The sequence below is a fragment of the Monopterus albus genome, unplaced genomic scaffold, assembly GCF_001952655.1.
Source record: "Monopterus albus unplaced genomic scaffold, M_albus_1.0 scaffold52.1, whole genome shotgun sequence".
In the NCBI taxonomy this organism is placed as follows: domain Eukaryota; kingdom Metazoa; phylum Chordata; class Actinopteri; order Synbranchiformes; family Synbranchidae; genus Monopterus; species Monopterus albus.
In genome coordinates this window covers 464,142-487,217 of record NW_018127932.1, presented here as the reverse complement: position 1 = coordinate 487,217, position 23,076 = coordinate 464,142, and the positions used below count along the sequence as shown (strand labels likewise).

The window sequence follows — 23,076 nt, the reverse complement described above, 5'->3', positions numbered from 1 at the left end:
GTATATAATGTAATTTTATAAAACGCTTGGCTTTGAATGTGGATGTTTGATATGGACACTTTTAAATGATGTATTCTCACTGAACACAGAAATGAACAGAGTTGATTTAATTTCTGTTTTATCATAAGTGCATCTGAATGTATGTTTTGCTTGTTTGCTACCTCGTTGTAAATACAGCTGATTAAAACACTTGTGTGATGACTTTAGTAGAAGGAGATGTTAGCATACCAATCACATGCTAACATGAGCAGCAGGGGCAGCAGACTCCTTTTAAACTAATTGTTTTGGAGCCGAGGTTAAGGATGGTTCTACATGTCCTAATGATTCTTTTTTAGCTCGCACTCACCTTACTTTGAGAGTTTTTTTCTACCTTTGTCATATATTCAGACACTGCCTGGTTGCAGCCAGCACTACACTGAATGTTTTGGTCAAACCCAGTGTCTCCTCTGTATATGTCACAGGGTCATGTAATTTTCTGTGTGTTTCACGTCTGTTGTGTTTCCAGTTTTGAGCTGGTGAAGAGCATGCTGCCTGCAGAACATCACAAGGTGCTTGTAAATATCCGCAAGGCTGAGGCACGCACCAAGAGACGGAAACAGGCCGCAGAGCAGCGGGATGACTCGGAGAACGATGAGGAGGCCCCTAAACTAAAGAGTGAAAGGTAGACCATTGTTCCCCACATAAAGCCCTGCGTTCCTCATACATTTACCAGTTTCCTCCCTAAAAACGTCTGTCCCCTCCTCTCAAGTATCGAGGACATCCTTGCGGAGTCAGACAGTGATTTGTCAGAGGATGAAGGAAAGACCAGCAGTGCTCAGAAGAAAACAAGCAAACTGCAGAAGGGACGGGCCTGGCTCAAAGAAGGAGAAGAAGATGACCCACTCAACTTCCTGGATCCCAAGGTTTCTCAGAGAGTGCTAGGTAACAAAGCCCCCTTAATTCTCCCTTTGATAGCTGCTGCCAACTTGCATGTTGATCTGTCAAAATAGATCTTTTTGCTGTGGAGTTAACATGGTTCTTGTTTGTTTCTCAGCGACAAACCCGGCAATGAAAAAGAGTGCCAAGGTTGAGCATGGCTTTAAAGTAACCTCAGATGGACGGCTGATTATTAGAGAAGACGATGGGGAGGACGTAAAAGACAAAGGTAAGAAGAAGAAGAATCTTGTTCTGTTCTGTGCATTGTTTTATGTCTGAACAGGCTAAATGACCCATCCTTCATCCTGCAGATGAAGGAGAGATGAAAGATATTCTAGAAGAGGCTGGAGTCACGAGTGTGAGTACTTTAATATGTAACATTAATATGTAGCTTTTTTTTATTGCTGTCATTAATTATAAATCTACGTATTTTAAATTATTCTCAGAAAAAGTCACAGAAAAGGAAGTTCCAAGATGACTTTGACGAGGACATGGACATTGGACCCCAGTTAAAATATAAAGGTATGATTGGTACCAAACATGATATATAACTATGCACCCTGTAAATATGTTTTGCTAGTGAGCAAAGCATCATGCTGCTGACATGTTCACCTCTGAGGAACTGTGATTCAAACTGGGCAACACTTTCTCATTCAGCTGGAGGCTCCGGTATCCACAGACCCCTTGGAGGCAGGCAAGACATTGGAGTTGATTACAAGTCAAAGGTGAGTCCGGCAGCATGCAGACCGGGGTTAGATGTGTGGATTAGAATCTGTGATTTTGAGTCTGTCTTCTTTCACCTTTTGTTTCTCAGAAAGGAAAAGGAGATGTGAAGAAAAAAGGAAAGCTTGATCCTTATGCTTACATCCCTCTGAAGAAGGCGCAGCTCAATCGCAGGTATGAGCAACGCTCCAAACATCTGACAACTGATTTCTATAAAAATGTCACAAGCTATCATGTTATGTTCTTTCTGTGTTCACAGAAAACGCGCCAAACTGCAAGGCCAGTTCAAGGGCATGGTAAGAGGAGCCCAGAAGGGGGCGCTCTCTGGAAAGAAAATGCAGAAGAAAAAGAGGAAGTAGTGAAGGACATATCAGTTCTCGGACTTTTTAAATGAGTTCTGTGTGATGGCTTGTTCAAAAACATCCAAAAAATGTGAACCTACATTTGGGATGTGTGTGTGTTTATGACAGACCGACATGGAAGATGACACCAGTTTGTTTTTAAACTGTGCCGTCTTTAAAAGTTCTGGAAACGCTCCCGTTGATGTCATACAGTCAGTAGTAATTGTGTGGGCATGGCAAATATGTTGAATGTCGGTGTGTACTGACTGACCAAATGCTGAATCATTTGGCTGTCAAATAAATCATTCGGTTGTAATTTTTTGTGTTTGTATTCGATAAAGCTCCACTTCTGATAAACATTTCAGTATTTATGTGTAGAAGTAGAGTGGCATTAAGACTCATGGGGAAAATAATGCGTATGTTATTGCATTAATCTGTCTCTTGAGGGCACACTAGACTTTATTAACCATGAATGAAGTCATTCATGGATGCTTCTAAGATTAAATATATCAAAACTGCTTTTAGGCTGAAAAGTAAAAAAGCCACTTTTCCACTGTTGTCTCCATTTAAGAGTTTCAACAAGGTGCCTTCAATGTAGCTTCCAGACCTTGAGAGAGAAACATATAGGTTGTTGTAGTGCAAGACTGTGAGTCAGTTCCCCAGGAGGATTGCATCAAAGTGAATCACATTGTGTTAGACTGACCTCCTATTTCCACTCTGAGGTCAGTGCTTCTGAGAAGAGGACCGATTCAGGACATCACATTGGAACTCGTCAGCCTTATGGTTTACTGAATGTGTACTTAGTCACTTCAAAAAGCATCGACACCCTCACAGTCTGCTTTATCTTGGTAGTCATTTTATTTAAAACTATTTATTTTTTATACTATGCATAATGACCCATAATGAAGTGTTTTCAGAAATGTGGTTTGAATTTGTTCCAGAGCCACGGTGAGTGCACTGCTGGAGCATTACATTACTTTATATGGGAGAAAAGTAAAAATATATCAGAGCAGGGATGAGTTGGAGTTCTGCAGGCTGCCATTATAAATGCCAGGGAAAGATTAGTGTCCCGACAGCAGCGGAGGTGTAATTAGCTTAATTACAGAATGTTGCTTACAAAAGGAACAAACCAAATATTGAATCTTACAAAATCTAATTAACAATCAAATATCTTGTACTGACCCCGAGGCGATGAATCCTCAAGTTTAACTCAGCAAAAAAAGGCCTCTTAAAATACTGAGATAGCTTTTTAACACTTTTAATAATGATGAAAGAAATCGCTTCCAGGCAACATGTAAAAAATATTTTGTTTATTGAAGATGGTCACAAAAGGTTGTTAAGAAATAATGCAAATGATAATTTCAGTCAGTAAATAAAAATATACAGGAGAGCCCTGAAGGTTGAAATTTCTGATGAAACTCACTTTAATATGATCACAAATGCATCCGTGCCATGCCACAATGCTTCCTTATGGTTTATCCACCGCCGTCAAACATTTGAAAACCAAGGAATCCACCTGATACCAAATAGTAAACAAATGCAGACAGGGCCTGTATTAAAATAAATTAAATCTGGACAAACTGCCCTGCAGTTGCAATAAGATCACTGGACTTTTACACTAAATTTTAACTAGAATGTAGACAAAAGTTTCTTTAGTTGAAAGGGTAAGCAATGCATCAGTCTGATTCGTAGCAACCTCGGATATTGTACAATTAAAAACAAAGCCGTCATAATCAACATTACTATCATCTTTCACCACGTCCTCGCTCGACATTATGTTCTCCAAACCCAAAGAAAACAAATGTACTAATAATCACCACCCCTACACAAGCTACTGTAACATTCAACAACACATAATTTCCTCTTTGAGTTTCCAGGATTGCACTTACTCATACCACTTACATCATCATGACCTCTAATACTTTACATGCAGGCTTAATCAAGTAACCACCTGCTCATTTTTCAATTGTGTCTTTTTCTTTTATTTATTTATTTTTATAAAAATGTTACCTTTGTTGAAACTCAGTAGCTGATAAATATTTTTTTTGCTGTCCAGCAACAAAGCCCAGAGCTTTAATCAGAGCTCTCGGCTTAAAAGATTCTGCATCTCTGTGCTGTCTCTGGATCTTTGGGGCAAAAGGAGAACTTTTTTTTTAATGGAATGAGTTGATATATCAGGAGGCCCCTTTAGCATCAGAGCCTGGGTGGAGGTCGACATGGCGGGGGCCCTGGTGGCCCCAAGGGAACCCGAGTTGGGGCCGGACCTGGAGGGGGTTGGACCATGGACGGGGGTGCACGAGAGGGTGGTGCGGTGCGGGGCCCTCTTGATGGAGGCTTTGTTCGGGGGACAGAGTTTGAGACCAAAGGTCTCTGTTCTGTGAGAAGAGGAGCAGGAGGAGGAGGAGGTGAGGGAGGGCGATGTGTGCGAGGAGGAGCCTGGTTGTTTGGGGTGGACTCTCCAACTTCGACCCGTTGGAAATGAATACAGCGGCCCTGCAAGATGCAAAAGATTGGAGTATGAGTACACATCATCATTTCAAGGCAGTACAAAGTAAATGCAGTGTGTCTTTGTGCAAAATCAATGAGTTTCTAAGATCCCTCAACCAAAGTGGTTAGTTTGGGTCTTTGCCCAGTTTGGCTGACAGAGGCATGTGTGTTTTAGGCGTCGGAGGATGCACAGAGCTGTTTCTGTCTTCTGTCCACACCTGCACTACAATAGCTGTGATGCTAGAAAAGACATAGACACACAAACACACACATGCACTTATGCGGTGTGCAGCTTTACCCCATTTCCTTTCTCTTCTATAGGAGCCTTTGCTGTGACTTTCATGATGCAGAACATAAAGTGGTTTATGTCTCTTATGTGCTTGACTTTTTTGGAATCTAAAGGGGGGCTTTCAATATCACCACAACAGTTAACAGTGGCCTCTTTAAATTAAGGGAACACTTAAATCACACATTGGTTCTTAATAAATGAAATATTCAAGTTGAAAACCTTTACTAATGTACAGTGTATAATTGGTTAGAACAAAATGGCATAAACCAAAGTCATCCAACCATGGAGGGCTGTATTCAAAATCACACAGAAAATCAAACTGAGACATTGAAATCACAGGCTCATCCAAGTTGCATGAATTTCATTATGGCAACTCATCATGTATGAGTATGCACGAGCCTGTATGCACTCACAACATCTGGGCATGCCCCTTATGAGTCGGTGGATGGAGGATCTCCTCCCAGACCTGGATCAGGGCATCAGTGGGCTCCTGGACAGTCTGTGGTGGTACTTGGTGGTGTTGGATGCACCAATACATAATGTCTCAAAGGTGCTCAGTTGGATTTAGGTCAGTCAGTGGCATCAATGCCTTTGTCATCCAGGAACTGCCTAGACACTCTGGTCACATGAGGCCAGGCATTGTCCTGCACCAGGAGGAACCCAGGGCCCACTGCACCCAGTGTAAGGTCTGACAGTCACTCTGAGGATTTCATCCTGGTACCACTGGCTATGACATGAAGGTCTGTGCGGCCTTCTAAGAATATGCACATCCCACCACCAAACCGGTCATGCTTCATGATGTTACAGGCAGCATAATGTTCTCCACGGCGTCTCCAGAGTGTTTCATGCCTGTCACATGTGCTCAGTGTGAACCTGCTCTCTTCTGTGGAACTGGATGCCAGTGGCAGACCTGCCATTTCTGGTGTTCTCTTGAGAATGCCAGTCGAGCTGAACAGGTCATCCTAGAGGATGTCAGACCCTCACGCTGCCCTCATGGAGTCTGTGTCTGACAGTTTGGTCAGACACATGCAACCAGTAGCTGCTGGAGGTCATTTAGTAAAGGTAGGGCTCTGCTCTGTTCAGCTATCCTTATATAACAGCTGGTCTACTGGTATCTCCTCCATGGTCTTGAGACTGTGCTGGGAGACAACAAACTTTCTTGCAACTGCATGTATGGATGTGCCATCTTGGAGAAACTGGACTACCTGTGCAACCTGACTGAGCTGCAGGTACTGCCTCATGCTACCAGTAGTGACAAGGACACTAGCAAAAAGCTTGAAAAGAATCAGTCAGGAATGATAAGGAGAGAGCATGTGTCTGTGGCCACCGCATGCAAAACCATTCCCTTTTTGGGGAGTGTCTTGCTTTGGCCTCTCCATTGCACCTGTTGTCACTTTCATTTACACCAAAGCAGGTGAAACTGATTTACAATCACTTGTGCTTCCTAAATGCACAGATTGAAGTTTAACTGACTTAGTGTTGTACTGTGGTGATTAAATGTTCCTGTATGTAATGTAATTTTTTTGAGCAGTGTATAATTTACAAGTTGCTGAGAATGGATCGCTTCTCTTATTGTTCTCAGTGATGGCTGCCCTCTCTTCACCCTCTCTGTTCCTGACATAGCATCCTTCTGCAGACAGACAAACACACACATTTGTCTTGCTCAGACAGTGTGTGAAGGATGGAGAGAAGGTCTCTGTGTTACAGACCCTTGGTGGTCTGATTATAACACCTTATTAAACAGAGAGGCCCTAAAGTCACACAGGGGCCATTAAAGGACCCCAGCAGCAGTAGCTTTGTGACCAAAGGGGCCAAAGGGTGTGTGTGTGTATAAGAGGTGTGCGTAATTGATTGGGGGTAGACTGGTTGGGGGGGTGACTGTTTAGGACTTGTCGCTGGGCAGCGGTAAAAAGGCCAGTTTGTGAGCAGCAGCACAGCACCAGAGAGAGCATATGGACACAATGAGAACACAAGCTCATGAATGTGTGTGTGTGTGTGTGTGTGTAACTATAAGCATGCCTCCACCAGAACATATGGCCTGAATGAAACCTCAGCCAAAAATCACGAGCTTGGTTTTGAAAAAAACACCAGGAAAGTGGCAAAAAGAGGAGATTTTTCTTCTTTCGAGTAAAAGTTATATACACAAACAGAGCAATGTGTCACTTGTGATGACATATTGCTCTGTGTCTCTTTGGCTGTAATTCCTGTCACTGCTTTACTTTCCCTCTTAGCGGTTGTTTACTCCGCCCTCAGCTCCTTTTTAGGGGAAAAACAAAACCCTTAAACACCTCCAGCATTCCTCTTCACACCACTCCTCTGTCTAGCCTCTGTTTCTCATTCTCAGCCCCAAGATTGTGCCCTTCCCTCACAAAACACACATAAATTCAATGCATTTAAAGTGAACATTATTGAAATTGAACAGTAACATGTATTTCCAGAGTCACTTACACTGAATCAGTATGTTCCAAATGTGTTTATTTGAACAGGCGATGAACTGGAACTTGATAAATAATGTTAATTAATGGAAGTTTTGATAGTTTTTTCATACAAACACCACTACAATCAACTACTGCTTGGAGTGATTGTTGGTTTTAGTTATCTATTGCAACTTTGTTCCATCGTATTGTGGCGGTGGCAGAAATTCGACAGAGACATATCACAATCTTAGTGAAAGTAACACACTCTGTAAGGCTAGTATTGCTAAAGGTATGTGAGAAAATATGTTTTTGGTGTAAATTTCAGGAAGTGAATCTTTTAACTGTTGGAGGAAAACAGAAGAGGTTGAAGAAGGGGAGGCGCTATTGCGCTCATTTGTGTTGTCTGTGTGTGAGGATGGAGGGACGGTCTGTGTTGTGCTGTGTGACGGGGCCATCCGTGCCATCAGCTCCAGGGACAAAAGAAGGGAATCTCTTCTGTCACAATATGACTCGTGGCCTTTCAACTCCCCATCTGTTTGTGTGACACACATTACAGTGCCACACACATGCACACACACATACAGCAACAACAAATGAAATGCAAAAGGGGAGCGTGGCAGAAACTGGCAGCCTGCTGATGGCCGTTTGTAGAGGCAGTGAAGTAGGAGTAATGAGGGGAGAAAGCAGCATGAGCTCTTCCTGAGCTGCTGGTTAACAATCCACATAAGAGGTTTGATCCATGCTACTTGCTTTTTGCCACCTTGTTTGGCTCTTTGGCTTTTTCACTGATGAGAAATCATTGTCCTTCATGTCTGATATAGCGATCAGCCATAATTCTTAACTAACTTTCTTGCAACAAAAGTGGATTTTTCCCCCTCGTTTCTTTGCATGTGAGAAGAAGCATTTTATTTTCCTCAGTTAATGGTGCGTAAAGGGAGTTGTGAGGGTTATTGTCGAGTGGCTCTGTGAACAACCCCACAGAAAGTGTTTGACAAAGACTCTAGGAACTTTTGCTCTGACAGAGATTAATTGTTCCCCTTTAGAAAACGAGTCCCAGATGGAAAGAAGGGATAAAACCATTGGCGACGATCGCTTTTATAGACATCAGACATATTAGACACACACTCACACTGTTACATAGTAAATATGAATCATGCCATTCATCAAATCAATACATTTTACAGTGATGTGGCTTCAGTTAAGTAACAATGAACCCATTTAGAACGGAGCAGATGTTTCACCATGACAACCAGTATATTGATGAAACCATGTCTGTGGGGTTATGGGATGCAATACACAGGGTCAAGGTTAGATAACGGGGGCTGCTCTGCTCTTCTTTATTCTTTCACACATGCTTGTCATGTCACAGTGATGTCATGACTTAGGACTTTTCTAAAGCAGCAGTAGTGAAACCTAGCACACACAATCTGTCTGACACAGTAGCTTTTTTTTACTGTAATTATCACTTACAAGTAGAGACTAACATGCTATTTGGAAATGTGGTAGAAACCCAGTCATTTTTAGGAGTCACAGGGAAGAGTACAGAGGAGTACTGTACTTCTTATGTGTGAACAATGCCAGCTTTGACTAAGAGTCCGGTATCAGTAGCTCATTGACTCACTGAGTGGTGTGTGTCAGTGAACATCCAGTGAGCTACTGTGTTGTGCTATATGTATTGTGCTATACATTGTGCTCGCTGACACGTTGTCTTCATGCAGTTTGCCTGACAGCGAGAAGGATGCAGCGGGTCACAACCGAGACAGCAAACACTTGTTATGAAAAAGGTACCCACAGAGCAATCCCCTAAATTACACAGAATTACCAAATTATAGGTCTGTATCAGTGATTATGGCTGCCAGCGGTATATCGGACTTTCTAGTCCTGTTTTAAATGAAGATAAAAATAAAATGTGATTGAGAGGCAGGCTTACCTGGTCTCCAGGCTGTGGTCTCATCAGAGATACCTGGTCGTAACCTCTCCTGAACAGAGCCCACAGAGCATCTAACTTCCCCTGGAGGAAACAAAGATTATGCAAAAATATATTTTGAAGTAAGAGTTTCAGAAAAAAAAAAAATACAATCTTAAATATACATTTCACTTCTTAAGGCAACTACATAAACACAAACCTTAATGGGTGTGTACCACCTCCTCTGCTGTGGGGGGCGGCGGGGTGGTTTTCGAGGTTTGGGCTCGTAAGGTTCAAATTCCTGCTCTGGCATCTTTACAACTGCGTTTTTAGGTTTGTCCAACTTAGCACCCTCCTCAGTGGATCCCTTCTCCCCCCATCGGACCTAGTAAAGGTATAAAAATCATAAAACATTTATTCTTTTAAGTGCTGCAAATGTTGACTGTTGAGACTAAATGTGTACCTCCATGCGTTTGATGCCGCCCACTCCTCTTCCTCCATAGTAGGATGCATCCACTGTGGGCCACCTCTTCTTTGGCATCCCATCATCATCATCATCCGAGTCCTGTGAGTGAGACCTCAAATATGACATCTCTCATATACTTGCTATTAACAGTAGAAATATGTAATACTATTTATGGATCTATGATTAGAATGAGTAGTAACAATAAAGAATCAGTTCAGGTTCATGTCAATGGTGACTTACTGGCTCTGGAGGAGGAGGTGGTGGAGGTTCTTTAATCACCTAATGATGAAAACAAATCAGTATGTCACAAATACATTTTAATATGCCCCCAAGCTGAAATACTTCAGCACAGCCTGGTTCCAAACCCCTGAATCATCACTCACATCTCACATTTGTTCCGAAATTCAAATAGAATGAGGTGAAATGAAATTGCATTTAAGTCTGATTATCAAGCTGAAACACTAATATCATAATTTCAAGTGCAAACTTACCACAGTGCAGCACAGAGGCCAGAACCACCACATCAGCAGCAGAGCCAACAGCAAGAACACGACCAGCAGTGATATTAGCACGATGGTGCCATCAAACTACAACATGAAATGACAGGATTAAGATGAAACTGAACTCAAAGACAGCAACTGAGAAACGGGTGAAAATGGAAAGCAAACGTACTCACAGCCTCCTCTGATGACAGATGCAACAGAGGAGACCTCAGAGAGGAAGTAGAGAAGAAGAAGACTAGAGAACCAAGACAAAATAAGAAGGTTAAAAGAAAGTTTATTAAAATAAGGTTGGTGGTGCAGGATGTACTCACGCATTCAGTAGTAGTAATGTGAACAGAGCTGGTGATGTAGGAGAGCCCCTGGTTCATGCTCACCTGCAGGTAGATCACCCTGCAAAACACAGAGTCATGACTGAGCTGATCACTGACACAGAAATGTTCACATAACACACACACACACACTTGTGTGCACAGATTCTTAGCCTTGTTTTGGCTACTGCAGATGCTCCCCAGAGGTGTCGAATACATTTTTTTCATGTACTCTGTTCATACATGCAGCCTTATAGGCACAGAAACATGCTGACATAGACACAAAGCCAAAGTCTTTAAAGAGGTCAGGCGTTCTCCACCCACAGAAAGAATCTGTAATATGTAGACAGCTAAAATGACTTCTCCAGTAGTCAGTGCTGATATCTAAGGAATAGGCAGGAACAAGAAATCAGGGCGGGGGGGGGGGGGCTTTTATATTTTTTGGTTGGGAGGGTGACAGGATAGTGTTGCAAGCAATAAACACTAGCATATTCCAGGACTGAGAGGTTGTGAAACAGACAGTGGAGTAGTCACTGTAGTTGGCAGGTCACTCAGAAAACATTATGTGTCAGTCAAATAGGTTGGTGGGGGCAGAGACATCGGACAGCTGCACTGGAGTTTACAGTTTCAGGAAAACAATGGAGAAAGACTTCTTTTGCTGTTCTTTATAGTTCAGGAAGGCAGACAAGCAGGACATTGAGCTTTAGGTTTAGATTTAACGAGGTGACAACAAGGGAGAGGTCACTGCAGGGTGGGGGTGGGGGGTGGAAGAGAGGAAATAGAGAGTGGGGGGATGGTGGAAGAAGGGCCTTTCCTGTTCTACATCCCCTCAGCACCGCCCCCCCGTATCCTCTCTATAGCTTGTCTCATAGCTCATGCGTGCACTGACTTCAGAGTATAAACTGGTGGAGCAGGTGCCACTCATCTTTTCATCATATGGTCGGCACTCCTTTGAGGCAGACAGGGGACACTGTGCTACCATCTCTGACAGAGACAACTCAGCCCCTATCAGTCATCACTCTGTTCACTATACAGTATATGTCTTTGCCCTGTGTATGTGTGTGTGCAGCAGGGGAAGCTGCATCAGAAGGTTCCCAGTCAACATAGATTTGTGTGACGCCAGTGTCAGTGATTTCATTATGTGCAAAAAGGAAAAAGGCTCGGGCAGAGCAGTAGGTGAGTGAGGATCTTTGGGGTTTGTGTGAAGAAGTGAACCTGGGAGCTAAAGTCCCTAAAACCTTATGTAGAGATGCACAACCCCAGAACAGGAAGTAGTTAATCACAGTATAATGTGATCTGGCATGAAAGGGACATTTTTAGGGCTACAGCTAATGACTATTTACATTATTGATTGGCTATTAATGGAATAAATTAGTGGAAAAAACAGCTTTTCAATCCATATTAGGGGGTAATCTTTCTACTTCATGGTGTTTGGGGGGGTCTGCTTTCTTTCTAGCTACATGGCTATCAGATTTTATTGAGAGGAATACAACACACTATTTTGAAACACAACAGTACACAAAGAATAAATGTGAACCACGGACACCTGTCCAGTGTTCACAGCAGCACTCTCGCCTCATTACATACAGTATTTCCACATTTTATTTGTGTGTTATTGCTTCACAGCTCATCAGCCAGCTGCTGGCCTCCTCTCTGGGCCCTTCAGCCATTCACAGCTGACTTCCTCTTTAGTAGCACTCAGGGTGTTGGGCACTGCTGACTCTGCGCTAATAGGCTCTTGTTACATGGAAGGATGCCTCCTTCAGGCACCACTGTAGTATGTAATGATGCTCCTTCCTCTCCTCTCTAAGGAGGAGCAGCCCAACCTGGCACAAGCCACAACTATCAGACACAAACACAGGCGGTGAACCAGATATTTCCTGGATTGTGTAATTTGTGAATGCATTGATTTTGGCTGTAATAACTGTTATGTTCTGTCATTATGTCAAGCCCCAAACAGTTATCTACCAGTTATATGTGACTGTTATCATAAGGTGTGAATAAAATATACTGTGCTGTGACAAACTCTTAAATCTTCTTGTAGCTATTAAAACAAGATTCCTTTTTTCCTGATCTCTCAGCAGTACTTCCCCATCAAAGCAGCAGACAAGAGAAGCTCAAATCAGGATAAAAATCTGAGTGACAGCAACAAGACAGATGATGACTGGGAGGTGTCTGAGGCCGCAAGCTGGAGTGTATAATTATACACAGGACTGCAAGCGATATGGATGAGAAGGCTGCTGGGCCTCAGTCCTCTCTGATGCCCACAGCATCGCTCTGTGTGCCTCACAAGAAATGTCTGAAAGCTGAAAGCCCTCAGAGGAAACTTTACACTGCCCGACTGACTTCACTCACACTTTACTTCTCCCAATGTGTCAGAAAGAGATTGGAATACATTAATACACACACATACACAGACACATACAGGGTTGCGAAGGTCCTCTCCAGTAGGCTCTCATTAAGTTGTGTTCCTGGGCTCTACTCCTGTTGTTCTCTTGTGATTGGTGTCTGGCTTCGTTAGCTGTGACAAACACTGATTGATCACAGACACTCAATGACTTTGGCCCTAATTTGTTCAAGGACAGGAGTGTTCTGCATCCACACCAAACTTATGTGCAGCTGGTAAATAGCTAGGCTCGGAGTGTTACGCGGAGAGTTTGGCAGCTGGATTGACAGTTAAGACGTAGTGTAGGGGTGAAAAGGAGGTGAAGCCAAAAGAGATATGCGACTTACCGCCCCACCTCCTCTACAACAGGAGCAGGACAGAGCAGGAAGGTATCATCTATTCCATTTGGTCTCTCATCTGCACAGAGAAAAACAAATCCACATTTTATGAAGGACAAATCTAAACATCTGCAACCCAAACATGGTTCTCACATTCTTCCTTAAATGAACAAGCCAAGTCAGAATCCTATGACGCATTAATGCTGTACAGTCCCTTGAGGCAAAATTGAGATTTGTGATATTGTGTGACTTGATTAAAGTGCATTAAAGTGTGTTAGTACGTGTAGACATTCTGTTCTGATCATTTTTAAAATTGATTGAGTTGTCTAGTAGAGACTAAATACAAGCAGAGAGTCTTATGTAAAAAAAATTCATCTGTAAGAGTCAAAAACATTTTACCTTGTTACTTATTATATTTACTGTACTATAACATAAATTCTTCTTTTCATTCTTTTCAAAATGTGCCCTGTTCTTCTGCATGTATATGTGTCTGTGTACATGCTCACATACTTGTATACAACTGCAGAACGTACCCACAGTGTATGTATCATTCAGTTTGAAGCTGCAGAGAACCTGGTCAATGTTTCTGGCATGGAGAAAACCATTACCTCTCACCACCACCTGGAAACTCTCTGAGACATAAACAAGAGCAGCACACTCATGCATAACAATGGTTAAGACATAGTTTCAGCTCTATGTGAAAGATGTAAAAACTGGGCTGAACTTTGGCTTCAAGTGACAAAGTTCTAGTGTGTCTTTATGGTGAGTGCTCACAGCCATTCCCTTTCTTTGACTTGAGCAGTAGAAACTTGTTCATGCCTCATTGCAGCTTATTTATATATGTGTGTGCCTGTGCACGTATGTGTGGAAAGGCCATAATATGCTCCAGTGGTGCTAATGCTAAAAGTGTTGATACTCGGAAATATCTTATTGTAGGCAGGAGGCGTGTATGTGTGTGACCTTTAACTTCCCCCAGGCACTGATAAAGTGCACTGACAAAGGCTTGTCAGCATATGCTGGAGTGTCTATGTGGCTGCTACCCAGCATGTTAGAGAGTGGGAAAAAACACTTCCTTAAAACACGCCCGCAGGTATGACAACAGCACAGCACTGTCAAAGTAGGTCTGACCTTACCTATGGCACCGTGGCATGGCAATGGCACATATGTGTGTCTGCATACAGATGTGTACGTGAGGATACATGTGTAACTTGCAGATACAGTATGTGTTCACTGCCCCCCTTTTTCCTGAGGAACATGCATGCACATACATGCATGAATATGTACTGGCATATGTTTGAACGTGTGGCTGTGCACTGAGGTTTCCTTTGGCATTATTCTGTCTAATAAAAGCGAACATTTGCCACACCTTTAACACTTAAAGCTCCAGCGTGAAGATCACTGGATAAAAACATCACAGGGTACGGGTATATAGGTTACACTCCCTCCTTAAATAAATAAATACAGATACAAAAACAAAGGCATGGCTGGGTGGAGGAAAAAAATAATCATTTAACAGATTTCTACATGTTTACAGATGCTGCAAAAATGTTGAAAAGTGCGATTAGAGGAAATCCAAGAGGGAACTGGTGATGTACAAGACAGATGGAAATTAAAAATGAGCTGTTACAGAACATGTATAAGTTATATTACCTATATGATACAGATATTACACATTCCACTTTTGCTTGTATAGCACTACAGTTAATGAGAGGGCTTAACATTAATTATTCCCACTGCTCGGTGTCTTGATGGCTCTGGCAGTCATCCCCCTTTCATACAATGTTACCATCAAATACTGTAGCTTGAGCTGCACAGTGACAGGGTTCATGTGCACACACAACTTGAACATAGTACATGTTACTCTGATTATGACTGCTGCTACTGTCCTACACATGTAAAAGTAAAAAAATATAGAAAACTGATTAGTGGCTTTATTTATGAGCAATTAAAGAGTGCATGGAACTGCATCACTTACTTTAACTAAAAGATGTAAAAGTTTATTTATCAGAGCAGGAGCTTGTTTTTTAAAAATTGAATATGAATCATCTGTAATTTTCAGACATTTAGAGCATTTTGTGTTATCGCATTTGATTGGTTTCCAAAGATGTTTTAAATCTTAAAAAATCAGTGGTGGCTTTTAGCTTAGAAAGGCCTCAATCTGAGAATTTTTACACACCCTGACACACACACACACACACACACACACACACACACACAGACACTGAGGCTTGATGTGCTAAAAGGTCAGTGCTGTCAGACACATGGTCGGCAAGGACTGGTGGTGCGTGTACATGTACAACACATATGCTGCTGCCCTTTCCTCTTTGCTTTCTGCCTGCCTCTGTGGCTAAGTCTGTTTACATCTACACCTGAGCACTGGACACGGATTTGATTTGTGTGTGACTATATACATGTACATGCATGTGAATGTGTTTTGTGTGTGTGGAAAAAAAATGGGGTGCAGCTTGTCCGAACAGCAGCTCTTCAATCACATTAGTGTGACGGGACAGTGAAGGACAGGGAGAGGCAAAGGTCACATTAGTGTGACGGGACAGTGAAGGGCAGGGAGAGGCAAAGGACGGGACAATGGGGAGGAAAGGGTCAGACGTTAATGAAAGCAGCAATCTTTGCTGTCATGTTAGATCTAAGGCCCAGCGCTCACTGTCCTCTCGGTGTGTGCGTGATGGTGTATATGTGTGTGTCTGTGTGTGTGTGGGGTGGGGGGGTCACTGCTGTCATGTCCGATAGTGAGACCCAAAGTTCACTGTCCAGTCTGATGGCCTGTTTGCAGGCAGCTGAGTCTGGTCGCTTCACGTCAATGTGAAGGACATGTGTGTATATGTACTTGAAGATGTGTGTGTATGTGCGTGCACACTGACTGTAAAATGTCTGAACAAGTTGGTGTATAACATCCATGGTATGTGACTATATACAGGCAGAGAGAAAGACTGTGTCATTCTGCTAAATGATGACAAGTGCTTGACAATGACATGATTTCACATCACATTCTCTCTGCAGTACAATTTAAAATGTCACATTCATAATAAAAGGATGGAAGCACTGGAAGTCTAAGATAATTGTTGTGTATGTGTTCAGCACATTATAATCTTTGCCCTTCATTAAGTAGGCCAGAATCAAGCCTTGCTTGAAGTGGTTCCTTGGTTTCTTAGTTCACTGACCATTAAGCTGCTCATCAATCGAATAACAAATGAGGCTGTTGCAGGATATTGGTCCACATGGCCAGTGACACACTGAGGATCTGGCCTTTTAGGGCAAAATTGCTGCTTCTTTCTTTTGCTCCTTTCAAACCACTTCCCATTCCCCATATCCCATAATGGATGTAAATCTATGTCAGCTGTCCTGGCAGCACGGCTGCAAATGCACTCTTAAGTGAATTCTAATAAGGTCATGTCAAAGCTCATCCATCCTGCTACGTATCTGCCTCTTGCTACCTTAAACTGCTTTCCAGAAGCAGAAGACCTGCACATGGAGAGAAAAGGAGCAGACAGGGTTGAAACAGACCGAACAGCTATTTAACATATACAATGTGGCAAACTAGGCCAGAGAAGCAGCCATGCTTAAAGACTCACAACTAATTCCTCTGACCAACACCCCCCACCTTCCTCTCTTTTGCACACATGCTGTGCTGAAGCGGCTATGCTAATTTCCCCCGGCTGTGGATGACAATACGCTCTCTGTCACTCTGCTGTCATAAGCGTCCATGCGATTACCCAACCTCATGTTCCGCTCCAGAGGGTTTAGATGGCTGTTGTCTGGCACAGTGGCCCACCATGGCCGCCCAATGTCTTAACAAGGAGGGGAAACTCTTGCCCCTCGCACGTCTTACCTCCTGCACACACAGTGGACGGCTCTGCTGCTAGAATCTCAATACAGGACTTCTTGATGATCTGAGAGATTAGAAACAAACAAACACAAAAACAGCTTGAACATTGCTCAATAACATAATATGATTTTTTGTCTCTCTCTGTGGGTGAATGTTTGTATGAATATACATGTGGTATGTGTGTGTCATACCGAGTCAATAATTCCCCTGAGTGCTTGGAAGCCTCCCCATACAGGAAACACATGTTCCAAAGTATCTGCAATTGTTGCAAGCTAGAAAAACATAAGTACACAAAAAGAAACAAATGTATTTGTTTTAAATGCTTTTGCAACATCATCCTTATTATTTTACCGTGGATTCTACCTGGGTCTGGTTGAATTCTTTGACTCCTACACAGTAAACAATGGCTCCCATAGACCTGGCTCTCTGCGCCTGCAAGGAAAAAAACAAAACAAACTAACTAACTAAAATGCAGTGAAGAGAGACTCTGGAAAGCTTATGGAGTCAAATACCTCTCCCAGAAACAGATGGGTCATATTTCTTAAATACTAATCACTAATGACACATCTTACCTCCCGCTGAGCTGTATCAAACTGCCACTCATTCAGTTCTCCATCAGTCAGAGCAATGATAACACTTGCTGTCCCTGCAGAGTACACAACTTTCATGTTTAAAAAAAAAAGTTGCAGCCTAATGTGATAAGCATATAAGACAGAGCTTACCATATTTCTCTCGATATATCTGCTCATTAGCCTGCAATTGCAAAGAAGACAATTTTAGACAATCATAAATTATAGCATGTTGCTACTGCTATAAAGTCAATCTCACTTTGCTCAGTGTGATTTGTAAAGGTCATTATGAATTACCTTGGGGCTTGTCACTGGCCACATGTCACTTTGCTTAAGAGTTTCAACCATGGCTATCATCCGGAAATGTTAAATCTTTAACCACCAAACATGCTTCTGATCGATTTGAAAACAAGAACCAGACCATGTGGTTGTGTGGAACCATTCAGTGCCTCACTTGTTCAGAAAGCTCAGCAGTTTCAAGAAGCAGCAAGTTTGTCATGATCTGAGCTGCTCCTTGCACTTATGTAATTACTTCATAAAAAAATCTTAGAGTGATGACTAAGCTTGTGTGAATTGGGCTGGCTTTGCTAATGATTTGGGTCCTTAAACCCAGCCTTACCATCTCCAGGCCTAAGTTCATAAAGGTGTCGCCTCCAGGGATAACCTTTCTCAGAGCCATTAAGCCTCCAGTGATGGCCTCCCTGTAGGGTAAACAGACAGCCTGGTAAAATACACCGGAAGAAAGCTGTTCCTAGTAAAAGAGACTTAGAAATATCCCCATTACAGTACATACAAGAGAATGGTTTGAGCTGGCAAGTCATTTAGTGGCTCAAGTAATATCCAAGGGCTTGTGCTCAGCCTAAGTAGACTGAGCGCACTGGTTTGTATTAGCAGTTGCCCAAAGCTGGATAAAATTTGTTTGCAATAAAATCTGAGTTTCCAAAGATTTAGAACCACTGACAAGAGATAAACAGAAGTAGAGATAACATCCCTGCAAGGTCAGGAGATCCAGACAGAAGATGCAGCAACAGATCAGGTGCTGATCAGGTGTGGCTGTTACCTGTTCTCAGTCAGTTTCATGATGACGTTTCCTCGTGTGGAGAAGACTATGAAGGACATTCTCAGCATGGGGCTGAAAATTTAACACACAGTTGTTTCACATTAATGTGGGGAAAAAACTAAATAATAACACATCCAAAAACATGAATGACTAATCTTGCTTGTACCTAATAAACTTCTCTGCCAGCTGCTCCACAAAGGAATAAATCTCTAGCCAATGATTCTTCACGCTTCCAGATCTGAAAGACAACAAAAACACAAACTTATAAAGAAAAAATGTGATGTTTCCATTTTCAGCCTCAGTCAATGCAGTTTTATTTAAATGATCACATAGGAAGCACAGTAACATGTTAAGCATTGCATATTGTGAGTATGTTAGCATGTAGCTTAACCTGAAGTACTGCTGTATGTACATGGCCTCAGAGCTGCTAGCGTGGCTTTAGATTCTCATTTGCATTAAAGTAAACAATACCATGACTAAAATCTTAGTCACACCTTAATAAATTTATTAAATTCTGCCTTAGTTTCAGAAAACAAAAGACAAAATGTAATAACTGCAATTCCACTAACATTTATTAAAAATCGGGACGTCACTTTACATATTGATGTGATTCAAAGGTAGTGAAGGTTTTTAGGATATACTGTAGGTAAATATGTACAGAATGGAGAGAGATCTACTTCATGAACAACAGTAACTGTTTATCTCCTCCAAATTTCAGGACACCTCCTCAGTCATTCCACTACTTCAGTGGTGTCAGTGCTGAGAGATGCTGCTGAGCCTCCTACACGCTGCCGTGTACATAACAGTGTCCTTAATAAAGCCCAGTCCCAGGGGGCTGCTAATGGGGGCTAATTGCCACTAGTCCAGAGGGCTGATGTTAGACAGGGACAGATGTAGCAGTCTGCCTCTAGCAGGGACCATGTAGCAGGCAGCTGGCCCTTGTGTCCATGTGCAAGTGTGTACATATTATCTGTGTTTGTGTGTGTGTGTGTGTGTGTGACTGTGAGGGGGAACAGATGGTCCCAGCGAGTGCAGAGAGTTTAACAACAGGTTGGTGGTCTGCAGAGAGAAAAAAGGCTGTGACATGACCAACAAAGGGACCCATAAGTAACACTCAGCAGGGTGTAATTGTGAGTTTAAGGATCCAACATCAAACAGCTTATACTCAGCAAAGGCCAAGACTGTGTGTATGTGTAAACAGAGTGAAAGCCTGAACTGGTTAGATTCACGATAGCTCCTTTATACCTCCCCATTTAACCAATCACTTCCTGTTCCACTTATCATTTTCCTTAGAGCTGAGGGCACAGTCAAAGCCCTGTGCTAGAAAGAGCCTCCAGAACATGTTTCCCACTCTGAAAGAAAAAACTTAAGACTCACAGTTTTTGCTGATGCACAACAAAAGCCCAATTATATTCAGTCTCTTTTGGAATGAAATATTTAATGAGAACAATAAAAAAATAAAAATGTATCTGTCTAGAATCTACATGAGTGAATTTAATTGCATTTAAATACTGTAAGCAATGTACTATACCTTCAAAGTAGGTTCACGTACTGCATCTACTTTAATATCATTAAAAGGCTACAGCTCTAAATCACTGCAATCACCCAACAAATTTAGTAATTAGCCTTTCCCCTTTTACCTGTACTGTATTCCTAAGTTTGCATCAGACTCTCTTCTTGCTGACGTCTCCCCTCCAAACTATTTAGATTACTGAGGGTATCTCTGTTCACAACTCTGCCACAGATATTTGTGGGCAACCAGATACACAAGAAGAATGCAGTCTGATCTGTGGTGTAAGTCAGATGTGAGGATCCGATAGTAGTTTATTTATTCTCATTTTGTGACTACTGAGACACTTCTGGTGGCGTGCAAACACATTCTCTAGTCAGCACGTGTCATAATGTTCTGAAAAGTGACGCCACGACCAAACATGCGAGCAAGACAGGTAGCAAAGGGGTGAAAACCAATGTAGGCAATTAAAAACAGCCCTCATGTATGATTGTGCTGTTCTCTCTCACTCTCTATTAGATTTGGTCATTCTGTGGCATTTAAATCTGAAAAACAGCCAACAAGTTGGTGCCATCTCAGCAGAAAGATCAGCAGCTTCCCAAAGGCCTGCTGAAGCATGCAGGTCCAGACAGTCAAAGAAAAAGAGGCGTACCAGAGGCTTGGCCATGCATGACAGGCCACGCTCCCCAGGCTCCTCCTAAACTTTTTAAAGCAAAGGGTAAAGACTGAAGAGAGGCTAGACATTTGAAAGATCATCAAACGTTTTTGGAGGCAGACTGAAATGTCACTCTATGTTCACCACATAGGTTTTAGGTGGTGAGGAGTGAAAATGATGACATACAGCAAGAGGTTTTTAAAACATCCCTATATTCCCAAATGTTACACACAGATACCTCTTCCCCAAGTCAAACACAGTCTGTTCTTTTGACATTACAACCTAGCATTCCTCTACACAAACACAACAGCAAATTCAACAATACTGTATGAATTTCTGGTGCTGTTTTGACTCTTTCTCTCCTTTTCTCTCTGCTCACTGAGCACGCTTGGACAAGCCCACATGCAGAATCTCACTTTGCAGCTTGAGCCAAGATACGACAGAAACATCAATTATAATGTCTGCCTAGCACAGTCTGAGACTGCAGAGAGGTTGCACATGGATAATAACTGGCCCAGTACTGGTGCACGCTTACACAGTCCAAAAAGGTGCCAAAAACCTTCTCAATAAACACATAGGCTATTTCACTGAATAAAGCACTTATGTTTGCAGGGAGGTGGTCTAATGTCTATCCGTCTTGGATTACAAACTGTGCCTCTCTAAAGTCTATTGTCTTTCAGGTTATAACAGTGTTAAAATTGCATAAAGGCATTCAAAGACTAATCTGGGTTTAGTCTGAAAGTTGTCAATGTTAGAAATAGGTTCATGGACATCGTGGTGGCACATAGAGGTCTAAGAGACATAAGTGATGGCAAGGTTTCTGATTCAAATTGGGTTGGGGACCTTTGTTTGTCATTCTTGCCCTCATTTCCTGTCGACCCTTATCTGACTCCTTTCAAATGAAGACACATGAACATAAGAAAATTTTACCAAAAGAAATAAATAGGGTCATTTCTAAACAGACTGTACACTCGCCTTTATATGGTTTATAATGAATACTTTAAAAAGTGGTTGCAAGTTGTAATTATTAAATAAAACATTTTAGTTAAGATGATCTGCAGCCTTTATCTGGAATGTATCTGGATTGTCTATTGCAGGTCCCATAAGGAAGAGCTGACTAAAAGGCAAAGCTAATGCTATAAGCAAAGAGATTCATTCAGAATGTGGCAACTCAAATGTTGTTCTTACAAATGGATTTGCATGGAGCTATAAAGCATTTATGAAATGCTTATTGAGCAGTAATATCGTCATTAGTTACAACTTTTAAGCCCCTTGAAGTCATGTTTTAGAAAACGGTACATGTATATCTTTTTCTGTTGTGTTTATTCTATAAAAACATCAATATGATCAGATTTAGTGTCAGGAAACAAGTAAAGAATGGCATCTTCCTCTAGTCATTACTGGCCGATTCAGGACACAATGGAGACACGGTGGATGGAGAGAGGACTAATTTAAAGGCTCTCCAAACCATATAGGACCGCTGTGGGTCAGCTGCTGCAGCTGCGTCTGCAGGCGTCACCAGTCCGAAACTATCCTGCTCGCCCTGCCCACATCCCGTGGGTAAGGCTCAATCTGTTTTCCTCTTTGAACCGGACGAAAATAATTGCATACCCCCAGTAACTGAATCATTTCTCCTACCTCAAATACAATGGTGTATACATGTGCTCGACGACCCTCAAAGACTAAGCGTGAGGGCTGGGTTTGTTTTGAACGTATTCCCCTGTATAGTCATTCCATTAAACAAGAACCCGCTATCTTATTTAACACTTACTTTGTGATACAGAAAACAGTTTCATAAGACCGAGCTTCACTAGCTCGTATGTTAAGTTTCTCCAGTAACGTTACAACAACAGACACAGAGACTGAGTCCGGCTGATGCGCTCCGCGTTTCCAAACAACTGGGCGGTTGCATGGCAATGCGCAGCGATGAGAAAGTAACAAAGCTATAAATAATATCGGACACTCACTTATCCAGGACAAAATAGAGGTCGAAGGCGCCCTGACAAGACCTCTCCTCCTCCTGTTGCTCTCCCTGCAGCTCTCCTTTCACCGAGACATCGAGAAAGAAAATTCCCAGCAAAGCCAAGGCTAGAAACATGCGAGCCTGTTGTGTCCTCGCCATCTTTCCCGGTTACTGTTGACTACTCCAACACTGTGACAACTAAAGATCTTCACATTTTCCTCTATCATCTGTTTCTGAATCGATTGCGTGTGTGTGTCGCTTTGTTTGTCGCTGCTCTGTCCTCCTAAGTTGCATTCAGCCCACAGGAGTATTGTTCAGTTTAAGCCGGGCTCACCAAGCCTTTCTCTTACAGCTGAAGAAAAAAAATGCAGTGAAACAGAGCAGGATGGAGGAGAG

At 42.3% G+C, this 23,076-nt stretch overlaps 2 protein-coding genes across 8 annotated transcripts in view; one reads left to right on the top strand and one right to left on the bottom strand.

The window, feature by feature from the left end:
* The window catches only part of rrp12 (ribosomal RNA processing 12 homolog), a 9,228-nt gene extending 6,933 nt beyond the window's left edge, over positions 1-2,295 (top strand). For both annotated transcript variants that reach the window (XM_020601886.1, XM_020601887.1), the window contains exons 27-34: positions 506-661; positions 749-921; positions 1,034-1,144; positions 1,227-1,273; positions 1,362-1,437; positions 1,573-1,640; positions 1,730-1,812; positions 1,898-2,295. In XM_020601886.1, the coding sequence (XP_020457542.1) occupies positions 506-661; positions 749-921; positions 1,034-1,144; positions 1,227-1,273; positions 1,362-1,437; positions 1,573-1,640; positions 1,730-1,812; positions 1,898-1,997 (814 nt within the window). In that variant the 3' untranslated portion in view covers positions 1,998-2,295. The remainder of the gene's footprint in view (positions 1-505; positions 662-748; positions 922-1,033; positions 1,145-1,226; positions 1,274-1,361; positions 1,438-1,572; positions 1,641-1,729; positions 1,813-1,897) is intronic.
* A 1,008-nt stretch (positions 2,296-3,303) lies between these two features.
* antxr1d (ANTXR cell adhesion molecule 1d) lies at positions 3,304-23,063 on the bottom strand. 6 transcript variants are annotated; one of them, XM_020601823.1, is made up of 18 exons: positions 22,685-23,063; positions 18,719-18,790; positions 18,553-18,624; positions 18,112-18,193; positions 17,646-17,676; positions 17,496-17,569; positions 17,287-17,355; positions 17,115-17,195; positions 16,927-16,987; positions 13,613-13,711; positions 13,089-13,158; positions 10,221-10,437; positions 10,036-10,131; positions 9,785-9,823; positions 9,542-9,643; positions 9,299-9,463; positions 9,103-9,183; positions 3,304-4,472 (listed from the first exon to the last, which is right to left on the bottom strand). In XM_020601823.1, the coding sequence occupies exons 1-18, from the start codon at positions 22,837-22,839 to the stop codon at positions 4,173-4,175; spliced, it is 1,866 nt and encodes a 621-aa protein (XP_020457479.1). In that variant the 5' UTR covers positions 22,840-23,063; the 3' UTR covers positions 3,304-4,172. The 6 variants fall into 6 exon arrangements, with proteins under 6 accessions (XP_020457479.1, XP_020457480.1, XP_020457481.1 ...); XM_020601824.1 differs by having other exon boundaries at positions 10,359-10,437; XM_020601825.1 differs by having other exon boundaries at positions 10,422-10,437.
* Between the last annotated feature and the right edge of the window lie 13 nt (positions 23,064-23,076).

Excerpts from the sequence above, each read along its gene's own strand:
- antxr1d (XM_020601823.1), bottom strand. The coding sequence starts at position 22,839 with ATGGCGAGGACACAACAGGCTCGCATGTTTCTAGCCTTGGCTTTGCTG. Across the intron at positions 17,677-18,111 it reads TGAACTTAGGCCTGGAGATG|GCTAATGAGCAGATATATCG; the intron begins GTAAGGCTGGGT and ends TTGCAATTGCAG. Across the intron at positions 13,712-16,926 it reads GTCCACTGTGTGTGCAGGAG|AGAGTTTCCAGGTGGTGGTG; the intron begins GTAAGACGTGCG and ends TTTATGTCTCAG.